This window comes from Podarcis liolepis (genome assembly GCF_965112155.1).
Source record: "Podarcis liolepis genome assembly, chromosome: 8".
Classification (NCBI taxonomy): Eukaryota; Metazoa; Chordata; class Lepidosauria; order Squamata; family Lacertidae; genus Podarcis; species Podarcis liolepis.
The window spans coordinates 63,676,111-63,699,265 of NC_139560.1; the positions used below are offsets into that span (position 1 = coordinate 63,676,111).

General features: G+C 43.3%; 2 protein-coding genes across 2 annotated transcripts in view; one reads left to right on the top strand and one right to left on the bottom strand.

Annotated features, from left to right (window-relative positions):
* Positions 1-7,163, top strand: part of TXNDC5 (thioredoxin domain containing 5) — a 27,032-nt gene extending 19,869 nt beyond the window's left edge. Inside the window, exons 9-10 of the mRNA XM_083519500.1 lie at positions 2,410-2,539; positions 5,573-7,163. Coding sequence (XP_083375626.1) covers positions 2,410-2,539; positions 5,573-5,695 — 253 coding nt within the window. The 3' untranslated portion in view covers positions 5,696-7,163. The remainder of the gene's footprint in view (positions 1-2,409; positions 2,540-5,572) is intronic.
* The window catches only part of BMP6 (bone morphogenetic protein 6), an 87,183-nt gene continuing 70,410 nt past the window's right edge, over positions 6,383-23,155 (bottom strand). Inside the window, exons 3-7 of the mRNA XM_083519441.1 lie at positions 16,985-17,133; positions 15,134-15,331; positions 11,053-11,129; positions 9,805-9,915; positions 6,383-8,424 (exon numbers count right to left, since the gene is read on the bottom strand). Of these exons, the coding sequence (XP_083375567.1) occupies positions 8,275-8,424; positions 9,805-9,915; positions 11,053-11,129; positions 15,134-15,331; positions 16,985-17,133 (685 nt within the window). The 3' untranslated portion in view covers positions 6,383-8,274. The remainder of the gene's footprint in view (positions 8,425-9,804; positions 9,916-11,052; positions 11,130-15,133; positions 15,332-16,984; positions 17,134-23,155) is intronic.

Below are 23,155 nucleotides of genomic sequence, written 5' to 3' on the forward strand. Positions count from 1 at the left end.
TTGTTAGCAATATGACACGTAGGTTGTCCCTATGCAATTCACCCACCAAGCCTGCCACTTAGCAGGTGGCACTTAGATGAATGGCATTAGGGGAAACTGGTCTGGTCTTAATTATTTACAGGTGAGAAGGATACACGTGAAAGAGAGGAGATACCTGTAGAATTCACTGAGCTCTTCTGCAAATCTTAGAGCAGAGCTGCATTCCAAATATAGCTTCCATTCTCTCCTGACTTCATTCTAAAAAGAGCCATGCCACAAGGATGCTAAATATCCAAAAGTGAGGGCTGCGTTAAAGATATTCTAAATGCCACCTGACCAAATCCACTCTCATTTGGCAACAAGTTGTTTCCATGAAAAGCTTCAGCTCAGGCTAATGTTTACTACACAAATAGCCAGTAGCCTATTCCTGGCCAGCTAAATTGTGTACACAATTATAGTTCCAGTAACAAGAAGCCGAAAGCACCAGCCTGAAGATGACGAGTGAGACCTCGTCGAAACGTCGCCTAGACACCCCAACTCTTACACGGGAAGACACCCGAAGACACCAAAACCTGCAATTATAGTTCATTGTATACAAATTGACCTTTTTCTCTTGCATGTCAGCTGTTTTATGTTTGGCTAAGCAACCGCTAGTTCTCTGAGGTCTCCTTTTGCCCTTTACTTTGTTTTAAGTAAATATTAACATTAAACTGAACGACAAGTAAAAAGCCCATCTCATCTTAATAGTTTTCAGTACATATGGTCAGTAGCCCTCTTAATACACACCCTGCATATAGTAAGAGACCTTAAAAATGATTCCTTTTGTTTCCTAAGGCAGGGAGCAGGTTTTTAATATTTTTATAAGCAGCGCCTTGAATCAGCTACTGACTGGGAAAGTAGTGCAGAACTTAATGTCACAGCAGTGATAGATCAAAAATTGATTTATGTGCATAGGCTTGATGGCTGCCAGTTTGCTAACATCTACTTTATAATAAGAGGGATAGTATATTCATGCACCAAGTTGGTTTGCAGGTTAATTCCAGTGCAGCTTACTGTGGACATGCTGTGGCCACAATTTAGTAAATGTTTAGACTCTTTGCAGTGGAGCATCAGTGGCGCATCAAAGTGCTTCGCTTGTGACTGGGTTGCATGCCATGTTGTTGCATAACACTGGGTGTTCCGCGGGAAGCAGGTCTGTTGCAAAACACAATCCTGCATCTGCCCCTATGCAAATGCGACTGGAACATTAGATGGGCATTTGGATTGGCAGAAAACATTAACCATCCCAGTACTTGCCTGGTTACTCTGCTGCATCTTAAGATAATTCTGTTGCTTGCCAGGTAAGTTATGGGATTCAGGGAGGAAATTAGCAAACCAGCAACGTCCTCATATATAACCTCACAATATTTGGACCCTCTTTGGTTTATGGAGGCAGTTTTTAAATTTATGAATCTGTTACAACAAGAACGGACCAGCAACAGAGGAATGAATATTAGGTTTTTCTGGCGAGGTAACTTAAAGGGTTGGGGCACTAGCTGTGCTAGAGTTATGATTTTGAAATAGACCTACTTCTAGAATAGCAAAGCCACTCCTACTCTTCCTCTAAAAAATAGCACCACCTTTTTTGAGCTAGCGGGAGAAGTGATGGGTAGTAGCATATTTTAAATTTTAGCCTCACTGTTGTGTAAACAACACGTCAGAGGTGGAAACCTTGCTTTATTGCTTTCTGAGTTTTAGGTAAGCTGGAGGGCTGTGGCGTGAGGACATTTTGCTTCACTGATTTCAGCTAGAACCTACTTAGCAATAGGTGGGTTTAGGGCTGTGACTTCAGAATTTTTTGCTCAAATGGTACGTTATTTCCTAATTTGATGATTATGAGACATCATTTCCCCAACTTTAAGGAAACCTAGGTTGTTAGAGGAGGGCACATTTACAGAAAAAGATGAATTATCAGTGGGGTTTCCCCCCCTTAAATTGGTAGCTAAAATTAAGTTTATTGCTGTCTCCGTCCCTTTCACAAAGCACTTGGAAAGCAGTAGAGTCTCGTGCTTCTCTTCAAGGAGACCTGCACCCTCCTAAGGAATGAGGAGGGCAGGGACTCTTCCTGACCTTTTGCCGAGCCTTGCCTCATCAAATGTGGGACAAAGTGTTATTTGTAATTTTTGGATGAACTAGTGCTGCCTAAGAATGGTTGAAGTAGATACAACTGAATGTTTTTTGGTGTTGTATGGCTAGTGAAAATGATCCAATGTCTCATGGTTTTTCTTAATTTGTGCTTTTTATTTGAGATTCTGGCTTGAAAAGTATTGTTTCGTACTTTAAAAATGTTACTTAAAAGAAACAAACCTCTGTTATATATTGAAAGCTACATGGGGATTTTTTATTTATTTAAAAAATGATATATGCTTTCATGCTAATCCCTCCCCCCAGGTGCGGTCATTGTAAAAACCTGGCTCCCACTTGGGAGAATCTCTCAAAAAAGAACTTTCCAGGACCAGTAGATGTCAAGATAGCAGAAGTCGACTGCACCATGGAACGCAATGTCTGCAATAGATTTTCCGTAAGTATGGAAGCTAGATGACTTTATACTGTGTTTCTGCTTAATTGTTGAAATTGCAAGTGTGTGGCTGCTTGGTTTACAGTTAACTTTCCAAAGTACCGCATTTTTTGCTCTATAAGACTCACTTTTCCCCTCCTAAAAAGTAAGGGGAAATGTGTGTGCGTCTTATGGAGCGAATGCAGGCTGCGCAGCTATCCCAGAAGCCAGAACAGCAAGAGGGATTGCTGCTTTCACTGCACAGCGATCCCTCTTGCTGTTCTGGCTTCTGAGATTCAGAATCCCCCCCCCCCTTGTTTTCCTCCTCCAAAAACTAGGTGCGTCTTGTGGTCTGGTGCGTCTTATAGAGCGAAAAATACGGTGATTAGTGTCTGCTACAGGGAAGAATGTGTACAGAATCTTTTCACTATGGCTTGTGTAGACGTGAGCTAAAGCTGAGGAGTTTCTACATAATGTGCTTTTTGTACCTGCTTAACCGCACTGACTATGTGTGGTCAGATGTGGTTCTGAAACTACAGTGGTACCTCCGGTTGCAGACAGGGTCTGTTCCGGAGGTGCGGTCGGATCCCAAGGTTTTCGCAACCTGAGGACTGCTGCTGCGCATGAAGCAAAACCCGGGTTTGCCACTTTCGCATCCCGAAGTTTACGTAACCAGAGGGTTACATAACCGGAGGTACTACTGTACTGAATTTAGGGTGTGGCTGTGGGGACGCTTTGAAAATGGAGGAGGTCATCTCCAAAGCTCCACTGCACATACAGAGTTCTCAGTGTAGCCTTCATCATGACCAAGCTCCTTGAATACATTTCATTCTGACCGTGCTTGACCAGAAACCTTTTCCTAATTAAACTACCGTATTTTCCGCCCCATAGGAGGCACCTAATTTTTTTTTTGGGGGGGGGGATAAAGGAAAAAAAAAATTCCCCTCCCCAGGCATGGGGCAGGCGCGGGGGAAGCCCGAGCTTCCCCCGACCCCAGCCCACAATCTGCAAGCCTAGGGAGCTGCGCCGGTCTCCCCAGGCTTGCGGAGAGGTGCGCAAAGCCCGGGGGCGCTCTTCAGCGCGCACCAGGCTTCGGAATGCAGGCAGCTCTGCGCTACCCTCCGGAGCCCCGCGCGGCTTCACGCCGAGATCTGGAGGGTGGCGCGGAGCTGCAAGAAGCGCTGGAGCGCAGGCAGCTCCGTGCCACCCTCCAGAGCTTCGCGCCGGGATCGGGAGGGTGGCGCGGAGCTGCAGGAAGCCCGGGAAAGCCTGCATTCACCCCATAGGACGCACACACATTTCCCCTTCATTTTTGGAGGGGGAAAAGTGTGTCCTATAGGGTGAAAAATACGGTACATACTGATGGGGACTACTTTTCTGGCAGGGCTGGGGGAGTTGCATGCATTCTCTGTATGTTAAAGGTATTTCCTCTCTCCTGGCTATCTCCAGCTGTTGTTTAACTTCAACTTAAAGCACCTTGCAATCCAGTTGTGTTGCTGAGAGATGAGGAGGAGGGAATCAAATCAGTCCTGATGAGAGGTTTGTGGGAAGGGAAGCAGTAAGCAACAAGGAAGGGGGAGCCTTCCTGCTGTATGGAGATACCTGCCGCCTCTTGCTGCTTTTTTCTTTTCACAAATCTCTGACAGCTCCATGCACCAGGAGCTTCCTCCTGCTGGAGGAGGGAGGAGACTCTTGGGCCACATGCACACTACACATTTAAACCAGCACTGGCACTGAATTGGGACCCAGATTATGGATGCCCAGCAGCGTCTGGGCCTGGGAGGCCCCTCCCCCGGGGCCTTAAGACGCAACTTCCACGGGCCCCGTGAGGCTGGGTGCCAAGTACCCATAATTTTTTTGTGGGTGCCTGGGCCCCCAGGCATTGGTGCCAGGGTAAACCAGTATGATAACCTTAACGGCTTCCCCCAAAGAATTCTGGGAGCTGCACTTTATTTAAGGGGCTGAGAGCTGTTAGGAGATCCCTATTCCCCTCACAGAGCTACAATTCCCAGAGTTCTCTGTGAATAGGGATGGAGTGTTACGCCACACAGGGGAATAGGGGTCTCCTAACAACTCTCAGCATCTTCCCAGAATTCTTTGGCGGAAGCTGTTAAAGGTTTGTAGTGGTTTAAATGTATATACCGTATTTTTCGCACCATAGGGCGCACCGGACCATAGGGCGCACCCAGTTTTTAGGGGGGGGGAAATCAAGGAAAAAAATATCCCCCCCCCCCAGCCCCAAAGAGCAGCGTACAGGCTGCACACAACCTCTCCCTGCCAGAGGGGTTGCGTGCAGCTATGGAAGAAGGCAAGGCAGCGAGCGGGATGGATCCCGCTCGCTGTTTTGGCTTCCCCTTTAGCCCCGTGCAGCCTCTCCTTGCCGGGAGAGGCTGCGTGGGGCTAAAGAAGCCATAGCCCCATGCAGCCTCTCCTTGCCGGAGGGGTTGCGCGTGGCTATGGCACAAGCCTGCATTCGCTCTATAGGACGCACACACATTTCCCCTCAATTTTTGGAGAGGAAAAACTGCGTCCAATAGAGCGAAAAATACGGTATATAGTGTGGCCTCTGACGAAGCTTGAAAACAGAAGGAAGAGAATAAAGCCCAATTTAATACTCCTCAGCAATACGAGCAGTTCTTGAGGCGCTTTAAGCTAAAGGTGGAGAATGTTTGAAGAGAGAGATTATCGTAATTTACAGAACAATTGGCATAAGCGTACCTTCCACTCAGGAGATTAAGCAACCCCAACTACCCACTCTGTCTTATTACAGGTCTTGTGTTAATTTGCTCATGTTATGAACATGGGGCCACCTGTTGAAACTCCCTTCCATCCAGCAGTGACGTAATATATATAACAGATTGTTTTAAATTCTCAGCTTTTCTAAAGAGGAAGTACAGGTTGGCAAGGATGATGTGTAGACACCACACACAAAAAAAGATTCTAAGCAGTGCCATGCCCACTATAAACTGGCCATATGCAAGAGCCTTTTACTTTTAAGTCGGGACATACAGGATTGCAGTTGCTTTCTCACCTACATTCTTTTCTCTCCTTATGAAGGTTCGTGGCTACCCAACACTGATGCTTTTCCGTGGTGGGGAAAAAGTCACTGAGCACACTGGAGCCAGAGATCTTGAAACACTGCACAACTTTGTCCTGGGGCAAGCAAAGGATGAACTGTAGAAAACACGTCTGTTTGGGTACTCCTCCTCAAGCTGTGTCTGTCCAGTAAACAAGGGAGTTGAATCAAGGTGTGCTGGTACCAGATTTCCAATAGTGGTCATTTGGGAAACTGAATGTACTAAAATGTGGTATCCCTGTGTGTGTTTGTTTCCTCTGAAGCCCTACTGTGCTGAGCTTAAGGGAAGCTTACAACAAGCAATCATAGTTCAAATTGGAAACAGTTTTCATTATTAGTTGTGTTAATGAACTTCCATTTTGTCCTGGTAGTCAGTTGCCTTTTTGTATCTAAAACCAGTAAGGAAAGGTTAAAACTAAGGGGGCCTGGTAGATGATGGCAGTTTACACAAGTTACAAACTTACTACATGCAAAACTGCACATTGTAAACCTTATTTCTGGCAAATCAGTGCTTTTTAAATGTCTCATCAATAGAAACGGCAAAGAAAACAAACACACACACTTTGGAAAGATGCCCCTGACCACTGCTGTCATTTTGTGTTCTCTCATCATGAGGGATGTACAACAAAAAGCAATGGTACTATGTGTGCCTGCATTTATTATTGAACCATGCCATTTGTCAGGTAGTTTTTGACAGCTCAAAGACACAATAGTTCGGTTCAGCCATTTGCAAAGAGATTTGGCTCCTTTTGTGCAGACCCAGATCATGACCGGCCATCCCTTTTTTAAAAAAAAATAATAAATTTTTAAAATTCTTTTAAAACCTAGAGATGGGTTATTTTTGTTACTTCAGGGGCTGTAGTTTATTAATCATGGTTAAACAGCCTCTTTCCAGGTAATATAAACAAAGGAACAAAACCTACCTATAAGTTTTTCCAGGTGGTCTTTCATTCTGAGTAGCTTCTCTCCAGCCATTCCCCCTCCTTTCCAGTTTGACATTCAATATGACAGACGTAAAGCCAAAGAATTTCTAGTGCAGGTACTGATAGACACTTAAACTACAGCAGCAAACTAGATGCTGGGGAAAAAAATCTGGTTTATATATAAACATTTATTGCCATTTTATTGGGGGAGTTTTCAGGTATGTACATAGACTAGATGTTTTCTCTGTAGAAAGATGCTGTTGCCATTTGTTTGTTGCAGATGGAGCAATGCAACTTTCATTAGCCATATCTACATTTCTAATTTTTGTACTGTACTTTTGCCCTTCCTATTGAAGGCCAGGAAATGTGTCCAGCACAAATTTGGGGGTGGGGGGATGTAGAGTCGGGGGGTACATAACAGATAGGAAGAATGGAAAGGGCTAATTGAGATATGGCAGATGTATCAGATCAACACACATGTTTCTGCCTTAAAGGGAGCCTTTATTCAACATGGTGACTTTTAAAAACCTAATGAAGCACAATCTCATGAGCAGGCTGAACTGCAAGTCATGACTCCTGTAAAAATCAAGTGGTACAATTGTTTACACACACAGTTTCTGAATAAATCTTTTTTTTTTACAAAAAAAAATCTTGGTCTTGCTAATAGTACATCAAAATTACTCTATCTGACAGTTGCAATAAATTATCATTTTCATTTATTTACAAGAGCAAAGTAGTCAAAGGGAAGTGCACTTTTCCTTGCCTTGGGGAAGCCTTTCTCTTACATTAGAAATAAGTATTGTATATACATTTTAAATTCATGTTTTTCAGAAGTGAGAGGTGCAAGTTTATTCCTGACCAACCAGATCACAATCTGAAGAGTGCTTTTTAATTGGGTCAGTGAGACTGAGTAACTTGCCACCTGCCAGTTCTCCTGCATGGTCTGCCCTACAACCTCTACCCCCCCCCCTTCCCACACACCTCTTTTTCCTCTTTAGTCAGGCTTTCAAAAGGAGGGGAGGGATAAAAACTAGCAAGAGGGAGAGCTGTGGAATGTAAGCATAGAAATTGCCTTTAGAACAAATGTACAAGCTTCTTCCTGTTAGCCTGATGGGACAATTTAACCTCTAGAACACTTCCTTTTGCAATAGCTATAGGGGCACATTGCCAGTTATGTCCCTGTTGAAGGGCAAGGGACAAAACTTGCTTTTAACACAGTGTGTGTTGCAGAAACCTAAGTGCAGCAGTTCATACAAGACACTTACCTTGCCGATCAACTTTCTCACCTACAGTTTGCAGGCCTTTAAAGTTAAGCAAGGAGAGCTTGGTTTGGCTACATTTAAGAATGGAGATTTTTGCCTTGAATGGTGCATTTCATTTCTTAGCTACAGCCTCTGGTTTTTTCCTTGTGGACATCGCCACCAAGATTTGGCAGGTGCCTGCTTAGAGAAACGGAATTGAAGATTGAAACAGCGCGCAGGTTTTTGTCTGTACCTTTGCTGCTTCAGCCATGGTCCATACTTTATAATCCTCTTTGGTGTACTTAGAAATTAGAAGAACCAAAGGCTACCATTGTGCAAATACTTTAAAAGGACAAGTAGCATTGGAGTCCCCTGCTTCTGCTTAAAAACAAACAGCAACCAAAAAAATCCTCCTTAAGGCACAAATACAGTCTTAGAAGCTTCAGGTTTTTCCCTTTGAGGCACTGGATGGAAGTTATTTAGAATGGCGCACCAGATCTTTCTGAAGAGAACTTTTTGTCAGTGACATCCACAAGCTCTTACCACCATGTTCCTGTATTTTTTCAAAATGACGTTGGAATTGTCGTCGAAGTAGAGAACTGATATTGCGTTCAGCTTCGTAGGGGCACAACATGGCTTAGGAACGTTCTCTGGATTCATTAGGTGAACCTGTTTTAAGTAAATTGACAAACATATTTGTAACTTCAGGCCAACTTGTTAATCTATCACATTTCTGAGCCTGACTCCAAGCAGCTTGGGGCAGTGTCTAGCTCTTTTTTATCTCCATGGCCAACTCTGTGCCCTAAAGATTAGACTTCTCAATGTATTGTTCAATTACCGTATTTTTCACTATAAAGGACGCAGTTTTTCCCCTCCAAAAATTAAGGGGAAATGTGTGTGCGTCCTATGGAGCGAATGCAGGCTCCTTGGCTTCAGCAATAGCAACACAAAGCCTCCGAAGCGCAGAAGGAGCGCTCCCTCCACGCTCCTTGGCTTCGCGTTGCTTTTGCTGAAGCCTGGAGAGCGAGAGGGGTCGGTGCGCACCAACCCCTCTCGCTCTCCAGGCTTCAGGGATAGCTGCCTGAAGCCTTCGGAGCTCTGCGCGAGTTCCCACTGCGCTCCAGAGGCTTCAGGTTCCTTTTGCTGAAGCCGGGAGAGCAAGACTCTCCTGGCTTCAGGAGAGAGGGAGAGCTGCACAGCGCCCCTTCAGCCAAGCGGGAGGAAAAATGGAAGGGGCTCTGTTTCTCCTGCCGCTTCGCTGAAGGGGCGCTGAGCAGAGAGGGGGAGAATTTTTTTTCCTTGTTCTCCCCCTCTAAAACACGTTGCGTCCTATAGTCAGGTGCGTCCTATAGAGTGAAAAGTGCAGTAATCCTCCTTATCCCTTTGTTTCATGGTAGATTTCCACTGATGCCAATGGCAACTTCCCTGCAACCTAGGGAAGGTTAAGCAGTTTTTCTTGGCATTGTGGTAGGGCAAGGAAATATTAAATCCCCCCACATGCAACATGATCCTAGTTGCCTCCTACCTGTTAGAGATAAATATTTATTGGGAGTTGGAAGTGGCATTTATAAGCATCAAAGGTGTACTGTGCCCATAAGCTGCATGAAGGCAGTATTTTGAAAAGTGAAATTACATTGTATGTCAAAGGTCTCTTTAAAAACTCTGCCTCCTCTCACCAGCATGAGAATCCCAGATCAAATTCCAACTCAGCCAAGTGTATTAGACTAAAGCAGCTGCTCTCAGCTCATTAAAGGAAAGGTTGGATAGAAAAGGTTAATGGGGCTAATTTCTAATCCTGGAGTTGCTTTCCTCTCCCATCCTGCAAGTGCAATTCCTTGGTCATCCTCACTCACCCAAGGCCCAACCAAAAAATGCTGGATGAATTGCTCACCCCCACAACCCAGTCTTACAATGTGCCACCGATATGAAAGAGACAAATTGGAGCTTCTCTACTCCTCAAAACCACCATGTTAGTGGGAGGCAGGGAGGAAACCAGGCAGGGCGAACTGTTTTACAGCATCTGTGAGCTAAGCCAAGGCCTCTACTTACCAAAGTCTGCACAATGGCATGATTGGTGGCGTTCATATGAGCATTGAGTGGGAAAGAACATTCTCCATCGCAGTAGTTTGCCGGATAGCCCTTGGGTGCAATTATCCAGTCCTTTATAAGAATAATATTACATCTATGAAGCATAACTATTGCAAATGCATACAGGTTGGTCCAGTTCATTGCTTATCAGAACCCTCCCTGTGTCAAACTACCGTCTTACCACTTCCTTATACACAAGCTTCTTATGTCCTGGCTTCAGTATTCAAGTATTGGCTGTAGGTACAGAGTATTATAAATATCTATGGAGCATGTTTCAATGCCCTGTTTAATTCTCTCTACCCCTCCTACACATATGTTCATTATCTGCCAGCACCTTCCCCATGTGTAGAGAGCCAAAAGCAGACATAAACCAGAACATACTCGTAAAATGTTTACCTGACATTATTTTTTATAATAAAAGTCTACAGTTACAGTAGCTGGTTAATACACACTAAACCATGGTTGTGGTGGGTTATACACTTGGTTTAGCTCATGATGCAACACATTACGCTTCAACCCCCTTTTTAAAGGTGTTTCAGGGTATGGGCAATCTGGGCTTGCACAAAATTGTGTGCAAATCTACTGATGCTTCCAAGTGTTTTAAAGAGTTGGAACCATTTAACATGTGAAACCAGTGACAGTCAACCACTGGTTGATACTAGCATGTAAAAAAAACCCACATTTTTAGCAAGAACCATGCAGCACTTATAAGCTGTGTTCAAAAAAGCCTTATGACTGGACTAGCCAACACACATCATGTTAAACATTAGACCATAATTATGTACATTAGAAGACACATGGGTGCAATAGAGCAAAGAGGATAGAAGAAAGAGATCTCATTCTCCATGACAGCTATAGTGATTTTGGCTGCTAAAGTTAAAGGAACCAGCAACATAAGCCACATAAATAGAAACATTTTTTTAAAAAAGGTAATTTAAAATGGTGGAAGCCATCTTTAGTGACAGTTGTGTGAAGCTTAAAAACACTGATGGTGAGCCTATGGAACTGTGCTCTACATACTAAAATGTGATTATCTACTTAAAGTTGAATACAAAATAAACATCTGAAAAAAGGTAACTCAATGGAAGTAGACCTTTAACCCACTTTCTTCCAAGATATGCTAACACAGAACTCAGCCTGGTGGGAAAAAATCTAGTGTTCTGAGCATTGTTTTCAGAGCATGTTTATGGACATAGAAACATTACATACCTGCCATCCCAAGTCTTGGAAGCTAACATAAAGTTCATGCTTTCTGCAAGCTGTTTTTAGGTCACTGCTGTTGTAATCTATGAGCAAGTATAAAGGGGGAACCAACATATTAAAAACCGTATCACCATAATGTGACAGAGACATTTTGTGGCTTTAAAGCCTAATGCAGATCCAAAGCAAAATTCTCTCTCACTTAGCAAACTGCTATTTGAAATTAAACGAACATGCACAAGGTTTTTGCCAGCACCAACCTGGCCACAGGGGTTTACATCATATAGGGTGCAGTGCTTCAGTTATCACAACCTAAGTCGTGATAGTGCCAGCATCCTCATTACTACTAGTCGGATGCTTACAAAATTTTGTTGCAGCCTCTTGACACCTGTAATCTGCAAGGCTGCAGATGTAGAGGCCCTTTGTTAACTGACTCAGTGCCACCAGACCGCAGAGAGGAGGACATGGGCAGCTTTCTAGATACCATCTTCCTATTGAAGTTGTTTGCAATTCCTCAGGGTCTCGAAGGAAACTTCTTTTTTTAAAAATCCAGTATTTACTTAAAGGGAAAAGTACAATGCTAAAAGCACATAAAGCAATCATAGAATCCAGCTGGGGCACAGTGTTTTGGCATCCCTCTGCCTCAAAATAAACCTAACCTAGAAACCACAAGAGATTGGGAGTTGTTTTAAAAAGAGAACAGTGTAAGCGCTTGGGGAGTGTTTCTTTTAAAAAAAAAAAATTAAATCTTAAGAATTTCAATTTCAGATCTTCAGATTGTCTCTACTTGACTCACAAATTTAATTAACTTGGCAAAAGATGGTTAGCTAGTATAAGAATGCACTCCCCATCACTAGAAGTTTTTAGACAAGCCTTCAAATCAAGGCCACTTGTGCTTGACCAAAAGTGGAAAGCATTGTTAAATGCCTGCTTCTTGTTCTTCCAGTCCAACCAGCAGCTGGAAAACAATCAGGAGAATCGTGCGGTGCAGTTTCAGGCCACATTTTACAGTGGTGTTTTGGATAACAACTTCCACCATCCACACCCAACACTCGTCCACATTAAAACAACAACAAGGAAAACAACTCATATATATATAAAAGCAGCAATTAGGCAGCAAGTTGTAGCAGAAAGAAAAATAAAGGCTGGAAATGAGCAAAAATTGGGTTGGTAACTATCAGCCTAGAAATCAGCATTTTTACATTTTGCACTGTTAACAAAGCACTGCAGACCCCTGTACTCAGCACTGGAATTCATTTGTGCAAAAGACAGGATTGAGCACTGTATTGGTACCTAATAATTTTTTATGTGGTTGGTTCTGAACTAGTTTTTAACTTTAGTTTCAATATCAGTTAATGGGAAAGTTTAAATTTGCATAAAAACTAAATATTTAAAGTTTACACAAATATAAATAGGTGCCATTCCTCCTCCTCCCCCTCCCCCCACCGCAGTCCAAGATGTGGGGAGCACCTTGGAGCGAATGACCCTCGAAACTTAACCACAAGAAAGGTTTGTTCTAATGTGAAGTTTGGCATTTTCGTGGGCTGGACTTAAAATTTTTAAAAGCTTCTCTCCACTGAAAGTAGGTAAGCTATATTTACTGGAGCTAATCCTTCCAAAACACATGAACTGCTCCTAATGAGCCCATTCACCAGATTCCACAATGTAATTAATATCCAGGATACATCAACATTGTTTTGAAAGAGATCTCCTTTTCTCAGGGTTTGTTTTAGCAGGCGATTGTTTTGAGGGATACAGCTGTTGTAAACTGATTAACCCACTTAACATAAAGGAGTCAGCTTAGGAGAGATAATGAAATGCCTTGCTTCAGTATACTCTCATATGCTGTACTTTGACAGTATACACAAAGAAGCAAGTTGCATGCAACTTTAGACGCCTGTTCCTGCTGGGCCTTCTTTCCCAAGTTCTCTGGCCAATGGTGGAGAAAAACTTGCGTCACTTTCAAATTCCTCTAATGGAAACCACAGAGGGCCGCTGAAGGTTTTGGAATGGGCACAAGGCCTTAATATCCTGAGGTGTGTGATCGTACCATGGCATTATCAGTTCACCAGCAGTTTGCAGTTAACTCAAAAGGAATCTGTGCTGCCTCGGACATCTCCAACACAAGATGTCAGTCAAGTTACAGTTCTGTCATAAAACCCTGCACTGATATACACATTGACTGAACATCTTTTACACCAATGCTTTGAGAAAGGAGTAGGCATCCATACTGAGAGCACGAATCTATGGCTATAGTTACTGAATAAGCAAACTGACCTGCGCTGTCAGATAACGGAAACAAAAAAAAAAAATTCCTTCCAGTAGCATCTTAGAGACCAACTAAGTTTGTTATTGGTATGAGCTTTTGTGTGCATGCACACTTCTTCAGATACCACTTCTTCTTTCTCAAAGCATTGGTGTAAAAGATGTTCAGTCAACGTGTATATCAGTCCAGAATTTTATGACAGAACTGAACTTGACTTCATACTACTTCATACCAATAACAAACTTAGTTGGTCTCCAAGGTGCTACTGGAAGGAATTGTTTTATTTTGTTTCAACTACGGCAGACCAACACGGCTACATACCTGTTGTCAGATAACCGGTTGCAAAGGTATACCAAACAGCCGTTTGTGTAGCATATGCAGTTGAATCAAGGCCAATGCTTAAATAAGCCATTGCAGCAAAGGAAACTTAACTGTCTTAAAAGCATAACAATTCACTGTTGTGTGTGTAGGAGTGGCACAGGGCTTTTTCGTTGTTGTTGCCTTAGACAAATTAAAATTCTGTGCCCGCTCTCAATGATCCACTGAGTAGTGTTAACAATAGCACAATAAATAACTGAGTAGGATGTTTTTACTGCCTGCCACTTCTTTATTTCCTCCCCGTTACAAATGAGTTGGAGCTCAACTGCTGTGACCTCAGCTAAAGGAAGCTCCTCTGACAGTGGGCTAGGTTTAAAACAAGGCACTCCTAAGCCGTCCCTGGGTATCTCCTCTGAACAGTTCAGACAGCAGCTCATTCTCTCTTCCCAAGACAATTGCATAAGTGAAGCAGGTTTGCACCCTGGACAAATGCTTAGTTTGCCACTTTGGGCCTGGACTTGTATACATGGCTTATTACTTACTTGTCAAGTGGAATAGCATTAAACAGTCATTAAGGTAAAGGGGCCCCTGACCATTAGGTCCAGTCGTGGCTGACTCTGGGGTTGTGGTGCTCATCTCGCTTTATTGGCCGAGGGAGCAGGCATACAGCTTCCAGGTCATGTGGCCAGCATGACTAAGCCGCTTCTGGCGAACCAGAGCAGCGCACGGAAACGCCGTTTACCTTTCCGCCGGAGCGGTACGTATTTATCTACTTGCACTTTGACGTGCTTTCGAACTGCTAGGTTGGCAGAAGCAGGGACCAAGCAACAGGCGCTCACCCCGTCACGGGGATTCGAACCGCCGACCTTCTGATCGGCAAGTCCTAGGCTCTGTGGTTTAACCCACAGCGCCACCCGCGTCCCTCAAACAATCATTACTAGGCAGGTAATTAAAATGTGTTTTTAAGGCATTTGTTTAGAAGGACAGTAAGTTCTGGACTTTAAGGACAACAGAAAATGAGCTGACTGAAAGACATTCAGCAATGCTTGGTTTGTTTTTTGTAGATCAGAGCAGATACTAAAATAATAACAACAACAAAAGCAATTAAGCAAACAATTTTTCAGTTTTTCACACGTTTCAGTTTTTTATCACAAGGCTGCAGGATAAGTTTGGTCAGCTACCTCACCCTGCCTAATGGTAGGGCTCCTCTATCAACTTTGCCTTGGATAAACCACCATGATTTTGAGTGATATCCCACTCTACACAAACTTGCAGAACAATGAGTTCCTGCTATCTAGGGAACAGATCCTCCCTTGGAGGGTCATCTAAACTTTTGTGACCATGAGAAAGAAAGAAAAAAGAAGAAGAAATGAAACACTCGAACGATGAGAGATGAATTCGAAGCAGCTTCTGAATGTAAAGTGCTTGGGAAACGATAGCTGAAAAATAGTATTTTTCCCCCCTTTTCATTTTCACATAATCCAGGAGGCAATGAAAAGAGGTTACCTGTGATACTGGATACCCTGGAAACATCTTGAGGCTGGGTAGAGCGGTTTCGACTCTGTTCCCTCCGCCTGTTGGAGGCTGACCTAGCCGTCCGAACGTGAACCTCACTCACTTTGAAAAAAGCCACCATGAAAGGCTGTTTGTCATAAGGGCCATCCCGACCTATTAGTCCTGCTTCTCTAGGGTTTATACCGAGACCTATAAATTAAAAAAAAAAGTGGTGTGTCATATAAAGAGCACAGTGTTTCTGAATAGCTCTTTTGAGCAACGCAGCTGCTTTCCTACAACTAATGTTCTTCTGACCCCCCTCTTTAGTTTCCCCCCCTCTCCTCCTCCTCTATAGCTGATATCATAGGATACTCTAATTTTCAGTGAAACTTCACAAGCTTCTTTAAGGCTTCAAAGGCCACAAGTATACACAAGTGCTGTAAGGGGTACTTCACTCTGCTAATTTGCAAATTTAGGAGGAAATGAGTGGACAATATTAAGGAACAGGTCGGGGTTATGTGTACTCCATATAAAAAATAATGACAACTCTGGGACCTGGGCAAAAATGGCAAATTAATCAAATTCAACAAAAATTATTTTATCTCACAGCTCTTCTTATCTCGTAGCGTTTATTCTGGAGGGTTTATTATTTTGAACCATCTGTTCTAATTGCTTTAGCAATGGGGATGAGCAATGATCCTTCTCCACTCTCCAATTACCGGGCTTCAGGAAGCAATTGTGAGCCAGACTAGATGCTGAGTATAAGGCAGCTTTGCATAGGAACCAAATCCTAGGGGCTGGTGTCCCTTTCCACGCCCAAATGAAACATTTGAGCCCCCCCCCCCCCAGTTAATGGGGCAAGGTGTTATGTATTCAGTGGTCTGTGTTTGCCTGAGCTTGAGTCTGAACTAAGGATTCTGAGCTTCTGTGTTCTGTTTCGATACATGGTGTTCAATCACAGAACGTTTCAGGATTAGGGCCTCTGCCATTGGCCCTTGAACTCTGAGTCTTGATTCGCAGCTTGGAAGTTTAGACAGCCAATCACGGTGGGAGTGGGAGTGTGGCCCAGGCTTTCAGGAATGTATATAAGCAGTTGCTTTGCCCCTGTTTCCCAGTTATGTAGTTCAATAAAGGTTCTTGCTGTTATCGCTGTGTCTTGCCTCATGGCAACCCACCTACACTTCACAGGGCTTACCCACCCCCCACTTCCAATATTTGATTCAAGTTGGTACCCTTGCAGCTTCATATGCTCTATTGAATTCCACCAGAAAGTGAAATATATTCTGTCAATCTCTGGGGCTCCAGTGGCCCCAAATTATCTGTGGCATGTTGCAAAAGGGAAGCATGAGAGGAGAACTCCTAAAAACTTAGCACAAGTTCCTCTCCGTAGCTGCATCAGGAAAAGAGGTTGAAACACCGAGGGAATGTTTTGCACTGTGGCATTTCATCAGCAGACGAGTAAACAGAAGGCCTCTTGGTCCAGTTGAAAGATACACAAAAATTGAGTTGAAATTGAGGAGTTCACATCACCCTCCCAGAAGACACTTCCACAGCCCCACACAGAGACCTGTGGGTATTATTTATATTTAAGAAAAACCTTGCTGTAAGCACCTTCCCCAACCCCCCGCATCCAGAAGTCAGGCATTCCCAAAATTTCACAGCCACAGACATAGGGCATGCAGCCTAGAGAGAGCAGCTTTCCAATATGTGCAGTTGGATCCACAGCCCGGCCATCACATCACAGCTGTGTGCTTGGCTACATTAGCCAGATCATCACATCACAGCTGAACACTATAAACAGAGCTTCCAATTAATGACTAGGACATTGGCCAGATGTTTAAAGTATGTTGGCCTGTTACCTACCATCCCTGGTCACCACGCTCATCTGGAGTCCCAAGTTATGCTGAGGGTTTATCACCCACATGTTGCTGGTGGCAGTGATGTCAAACTCCAGCCAGCCTTCTTCGGAGGCCCATACTGCTCTGGTGTCCAGCAAAAACAGATCTGAATCTCTGAAGAAGAAGAAAGGAGAGGGAAGGAGGGAGGAGCAGAGAGAGCATTTTACTATTATTCTGGTCCAAATTTCCCATTTCTTCTTCGCTAGCAGGAGGCAATGTTAGAAACACTTCTCAGCTGTCACTATAAATTTAAATACAGCCTTAAATCCTGATTTTACATGCATTCAACCGTTCCCTGCACAATCATCATCATCATCATATTATTAATATGCCACCCATCAAACGAAAGAAGTATCCAGTCTCTTCTTAATTCGTTTCCTCATTCTCTGACTTCCTCTACACCAAGCCATGGGCCTTATTGGGCCTGCCAGCCCTCTTAAGTTGTCCCACAAGGCTGTTTGGGGAAACCATACACACCTGGCCAATCACCTGATGTAATCAGATGCCAGGCATGGGACAGTTAAAAGGATCTCTGATCCCCAAACTAAGCACCACAGACCTGTGCTTTCCTGCCCCCCCCCCTACCAATACACCACCATACAAAACTCAGTGGGAACCACTGAGAGAGAACTGAACCATTTGCAGAACTGAACAACACTTGCATATTCCAGCCTGTTGCTTGCTCTTCAGGAGTTTGAAATGTGTGTTTGCAGAGGGAAACATATTTGGAACTGAGGAGGTTATGATTTATTTTTTTTAACAAAGCATAGAAATGGCACATGGAAAAAGTGTTACGCTCACACACACAAGCAAATTCTCCTCGCCAGATCAAGGAGCAATCACACTTTTGTTACGTGTGTGTGTTTTGGTTTAGAAATGTGAAGCTAAGCCCTACAATGAAGACAATGACCCTAGTTTAAGAGCCACTCTGCAAAATGACGAAATGTTTATACGAAGGGGCGATAAGGGAATCTCTGAAATGGAGGGAACATTTTTTCCTCATGGGAAGATAGAACTTGATAAAAACTTTTTTTTTTTTTACCCAAAGTCATCGTTTCTACGTCCATTCACAGAAGCATACAGCTTATCAGGAGCAATGTGTCAATGGCCTGACACATCAATCTGTTGTTTGAGTCTGTTAGCCCAAATTCAGTGGACTTACATGAAGGCATTGGGAAATCCTATGCGTACAGGAATGCCACAACCTGTCCCACTAATATTTACGGTTTTCAAACATTAATTCGCACAAAATGTGTTATTCCCTGTTCACTGGCTTACCACTAAAAGCCAGATGGATTAAATTAACATTTAAATCACCAATGGAGATGACTCATAGAAATCTTCACACAGCAAAGTCCGTTCTGCACTTTGAACCACCTTTCAGCAGCTCTGAATATTTAGACCTTAAGTTCGAAACTCCACCACTTTAGCCACAAGAGCAGCTGCTATGTATTTACAAAGTGACTGAAAGCTCTGCCTTTTCAAGTCAGGTGCAGATGCACAGTTTCCAAGCTGATTTCCAAAAAAGCAAACAGGTCCCTGAGGGACTCGCGGTAAACTTTCTTAAGTACACTGACTCCTTCCCAATTCAGGTGTAAATACACACATTCTGCAAGCTGGTCCCCAAGCAGAAACACAACCCCCACCCCCGAGACCCACACCTGTTTGTTTGCAGTAGAATACAAACTAGAGGAGAAACCGGACCACACATACTCTAAAAACTATGCAGCTCTTTTCTGAAACAGCTGGCAGCATGCTGTGTTTTTCATGCCCAATTTCCACTCCTCATGACGACCTGGCCTAACCTTTCTTCATCACCTGCAATACAGAAGAATTGTCCTCTTGCTAAGAAAGATCCATCCATTCATAGAACCTTGTCTTGGTTCCTCCTCAAAAAATAATCCTAAGAACTGTAATTTTACCCCTCAAAGAGCTTCAGTCTCCAGCACCCTTAAACTACAGTTCCCAGGATTCTTTAGGGGAAGCCATCTAATTTAAACATATTGTGCTGAGGTGACATGTTTAGACCCCAAGGGTCATCGAGACCAACCCCCTGCAACGCCGGAGTCTTTGGCCCAACATGGGACTCAAATCCACAACCATGAGATTTAAGAGCCTTAAATCTGAGCCATCTCCATTCACAAAGAAACACAATTCAGATTTCGCTCGCCAGGAGCTGTTCGCAGCATATACATGTTCACGTCCCCTTCCCATGCAATCTTAGCCTAACCTGCTTTACAGGGTTGTTGTAGCAATAAGAGTGTGCCACTAGCCTTCCCCAATTTATTATATTGGAGTAGAAGAGACATCTCATTAACGACTGGAGAAACGCCAAAGAACGTTGGATATCCGCTTGGGAGGTTTCTGACGCAGTATTAATTCAGCAAGGAGCCAGGAGTGAAACCAAAAGTAGACTGACCAGCTAGCTGAATCAAATTACCGTATTTTTTGCTCTATAAGACTTACTTTTTCCCTCCTAAAAAGTAAGGGGAAATGTGTGTGCATCTTATGGAGTGAATGCTGGCTGCGCAGCTATCCCAGAAGCCAGAAAAGGAAGAGGGATTGCTGCTTTCACTGCGCAGCGATCCCTCTTGCTGTTCTGGCTTCTGAGATTCAGAATATTTTTTTTCTTGTTTTCCTCCTCCAAAAACTAGGTGCGTCCTGTGGTCTGGTGCGTCTTATAGAGCAAAAAATACAGTATATTGCTACGGGGGGCGGGGGGGGTAAACCTCTAACATTTTACTCTTTGATAGTTGTACTTCCAGTTTACTTGGTACCCCCCCCTGCCGCCGCCCCCCGCCTGGGAAAAGCTAATGTTTGAATAGCAGCTGGTTAAGGAACAACATTGGGCAGACACCACAATTTGATTTTATCTGGACTGTTTGTCGATATGGCAGCTACCTGCAGTGGAAGTCTCCTGGACTGATTCAGCAGAAACACCAGTTTGTGAAGAGAGGATGTGCATTTACAGAGGGGAATCCTGGACTACAGATTTGGACTATAAAGAAGAAGCGTAAAGACATAAAATCCACACAGAAACATTTTATTTGGACTTAAACTCACTTGCAGAATGAATGCAGAGGCTGTTGAAAATAATGAAGGATTAACATCAGAATGTATTAAGGGAATTATTGTAATACTTCGAAATGCAGTAGAACTATGAGATGATTAGGATTCCCTCCGATCTCAAAGCATGGGAAGCCAGCTAAAAAATAATAATTTATAATTAGGCATAATATTGGGATTGTTTGATTATTGGATAATTTGGATAATTCTCAATATATAAATTGGTTTGATTGGAAAATTTTAATACAGTGGTACCTTGGGTTAAGTACTTAACTCGTTCCGGAGGTCCGTTCTTAACCTGAAACTGTTCTTAACCTGAAGCACCACTTTAGCTAATGGGGCCTCCTGCTGCTGCTGCGCTGCCGCCGCATGATTTCTGTTATCATCCTGAAGCAAAGTTCTTAACCCGAGGTACTATTTCTGGGTTAGCGGAGTCTATGACCTCAAGTATATGTAACCTGAAGCGTATGTAACCCGAGGTACCACTGTAATGTGTGTGTGCGCGCGCGTGTGTGTGTGTGTGTGTGTGTGTGTGTGTGACTAGCCCAGTGTCATCTGCTGAGCTCCATGGTTGACTCAGGATGTGAACCAGATCTCTTCAGTCCTAGCCTGGCCATTTTAATGCTGCTATACTACTCAATTAAAGAGAATATGGGAGCACAGCTTCTTGGGTACTGCCTACACATGTATGTTTATGTATGTATGCATTTGTGTGTGTACACACAATACACACACTGTTTTTACTCCTCAGTAAACCCCTTCAAGAATAAATAAGGTCATCAAACACATGAGCTAGGAAAAAAAAAAGAAATCAGTGACCAGGACTACCTCAGCAATATGGACTCTGTTGCTGACACAGAAATCATTTATTTCTGGAATTTCTATCCCACAAGGCTCTTGAGAATGGAAAAATTAGCTTCAGCTTTTCAAGGAAGAATGTCCATTTGCTATTTTATAAATATCGCCTCTGAGTTACTATCCTTAAACAGATACATCCTGACACCTATTTAGGGCATTTGCAGGACAAGCACTTTTGCAACTGAAAATGACATTTCCCATGAAATCTAAACATTTTTTTTTTACTATAAAACTAAAACTTCTTTCTTTGGGCAAGAAGCTGGAAGATTTTAATTCATTCTAATCATTTATCTCAGCACCGATTATATTATAGAAATTTACGTAATTGGTGAAGTAGCTCCTGGTTTTGCTTCTATATTACTGAGGCAGCCAGATTAAAATAATTTTTCCTCTCTTCCTTGAGCACACATCACACCATGGAGCACTGCCACAGCAAAACATCAGAGCTATAAAAAGCTATATTTCATATATGCGTGTTTTTTTCTCAACATTGCCTACTTTCCTACACTCTCTATCCAGCCCTTCAGTTATGTATTTTTTCAACCAGGCAGAAATATCCCTGAAAATGCAGTGAGAACAAACAGAACACTTTCTTCAAGCCATTGAATTTCAGACAGGGTCCTCTTATTTTAATTATGGTTCTAAGGACCACAGTTTTTGGCCTGTCTTCAAAGGTCAGCATTACTCAGGTTCTTAACAGGACTATTACACATCAGCAGCCATTTACTGAGCCATTAATTATCCCAAACTCACTAAAAGGTTCTTCATGCCGAACTTCTTTTTTCGTTTGTTTACTATTCTTCAACAACACGTTGACATAGCAGTCTAGACTGAGCACAGTGGTCACCACAGGAAGGATATTTTTTTAAACTTAAGTTATGAGAGTGTTTGTGGGCACAGGCTAACACTCTGCATTTAAATGCAAGCCGTATATATTAGTATATCCTTCCTGCGTTGGGCGAAATCTTTGACCTGCTAATTCCAGCAGCTATGGGCTGCCATGCGCCCAGATTTTCCTGGACGTTTTACCGATTTCAGCGCGGACACTGCTGCCGACTGCGGTATTCTGGATATATCTGGGAAATCCTGGACGTACTGCAACCCTATTTTGGATTGGGAACTCAGGCACTGGTTTGGCTCAATTTCCTGTTGGGATGGGGGGGATTTAATACTGTTGAAGGTAAGGGTAAAGGGACCCCTGACCATTAGGTCCAGTCGTGGCCGACTCTGGAGTTGCGGCGCTCATCTCGCTTTACTGGCCGAGGGAGCCAGCGTACAGCTTCCGGGTCATGTGGCCAGCATGACTAAGCCGCTTCTGGCGAACCAGAGCAGTGCACGGAAACACCGTTTACCTTCCCGTTTACCTATTTATCTACTCTTGCACTTTGACGTGCTTTCGAACTGCTAGGTTGGCAGGAGCTGGGACTTAGCAACGGGAGCTCACCCTGTCGCGGGGATTCGAACCGCTGACCTTCTGATCGGCAACTCCTAGGCTCTGTGGTTTAACCCACAGTGCCATCTGCATCCCCTTAATACCGTTAATCAGCATTTAATATAATACATATAATTATAATTAATATGTGGTGCACTAGAGTAAAGGAATATCAACAGTGGAGTACCACCCCTTTCTTCTATAGTTACTTCTGCAATAACCTATACACAAGCACCAGGCCGCCTTAATAAACAGTTCCTGTGCAAAAAGAGCAAGACAAACACTACCCATTGAGATGGAGTATCTCCCTTTGATCATCATCTCATGCTACAGACTTGTGGTTTTTAATAGACTACTTGTTTGGACAGTGTAGGAGGATTTGAGGGGGGGAGGGGTGAGGAGGGGTGAGTTAACAGGATATTTACCTTTGAAAAAAATAATCAAGCCCAAGGCTTTATATATTTGATCAGCCACAAAGCTTCAGTCCTGTACTTCTGACCTGACACCTCAAGGGGGTAAAGAAAATGTCAAAGTTTCTTTCTATGTTATGTAAACAACCGCTTTCTAAAAATAAATTCCATTTACTTTCCTCTCACTTTAAAGGCCTCCTTCCAAATGAATTACCGTATTTTTTGCACCATAACACTCACTTTTTTCCTCCTAAAAAGTAAGGGGAAATGTCTGTGCGTGTTATGGAGGGAATGCCTACGGGTGGCATGCCTACGAACTTTTCCTCCTCTAAAAACTATGTGCGTGTTATGGTCGGGTGCATGTTATAGA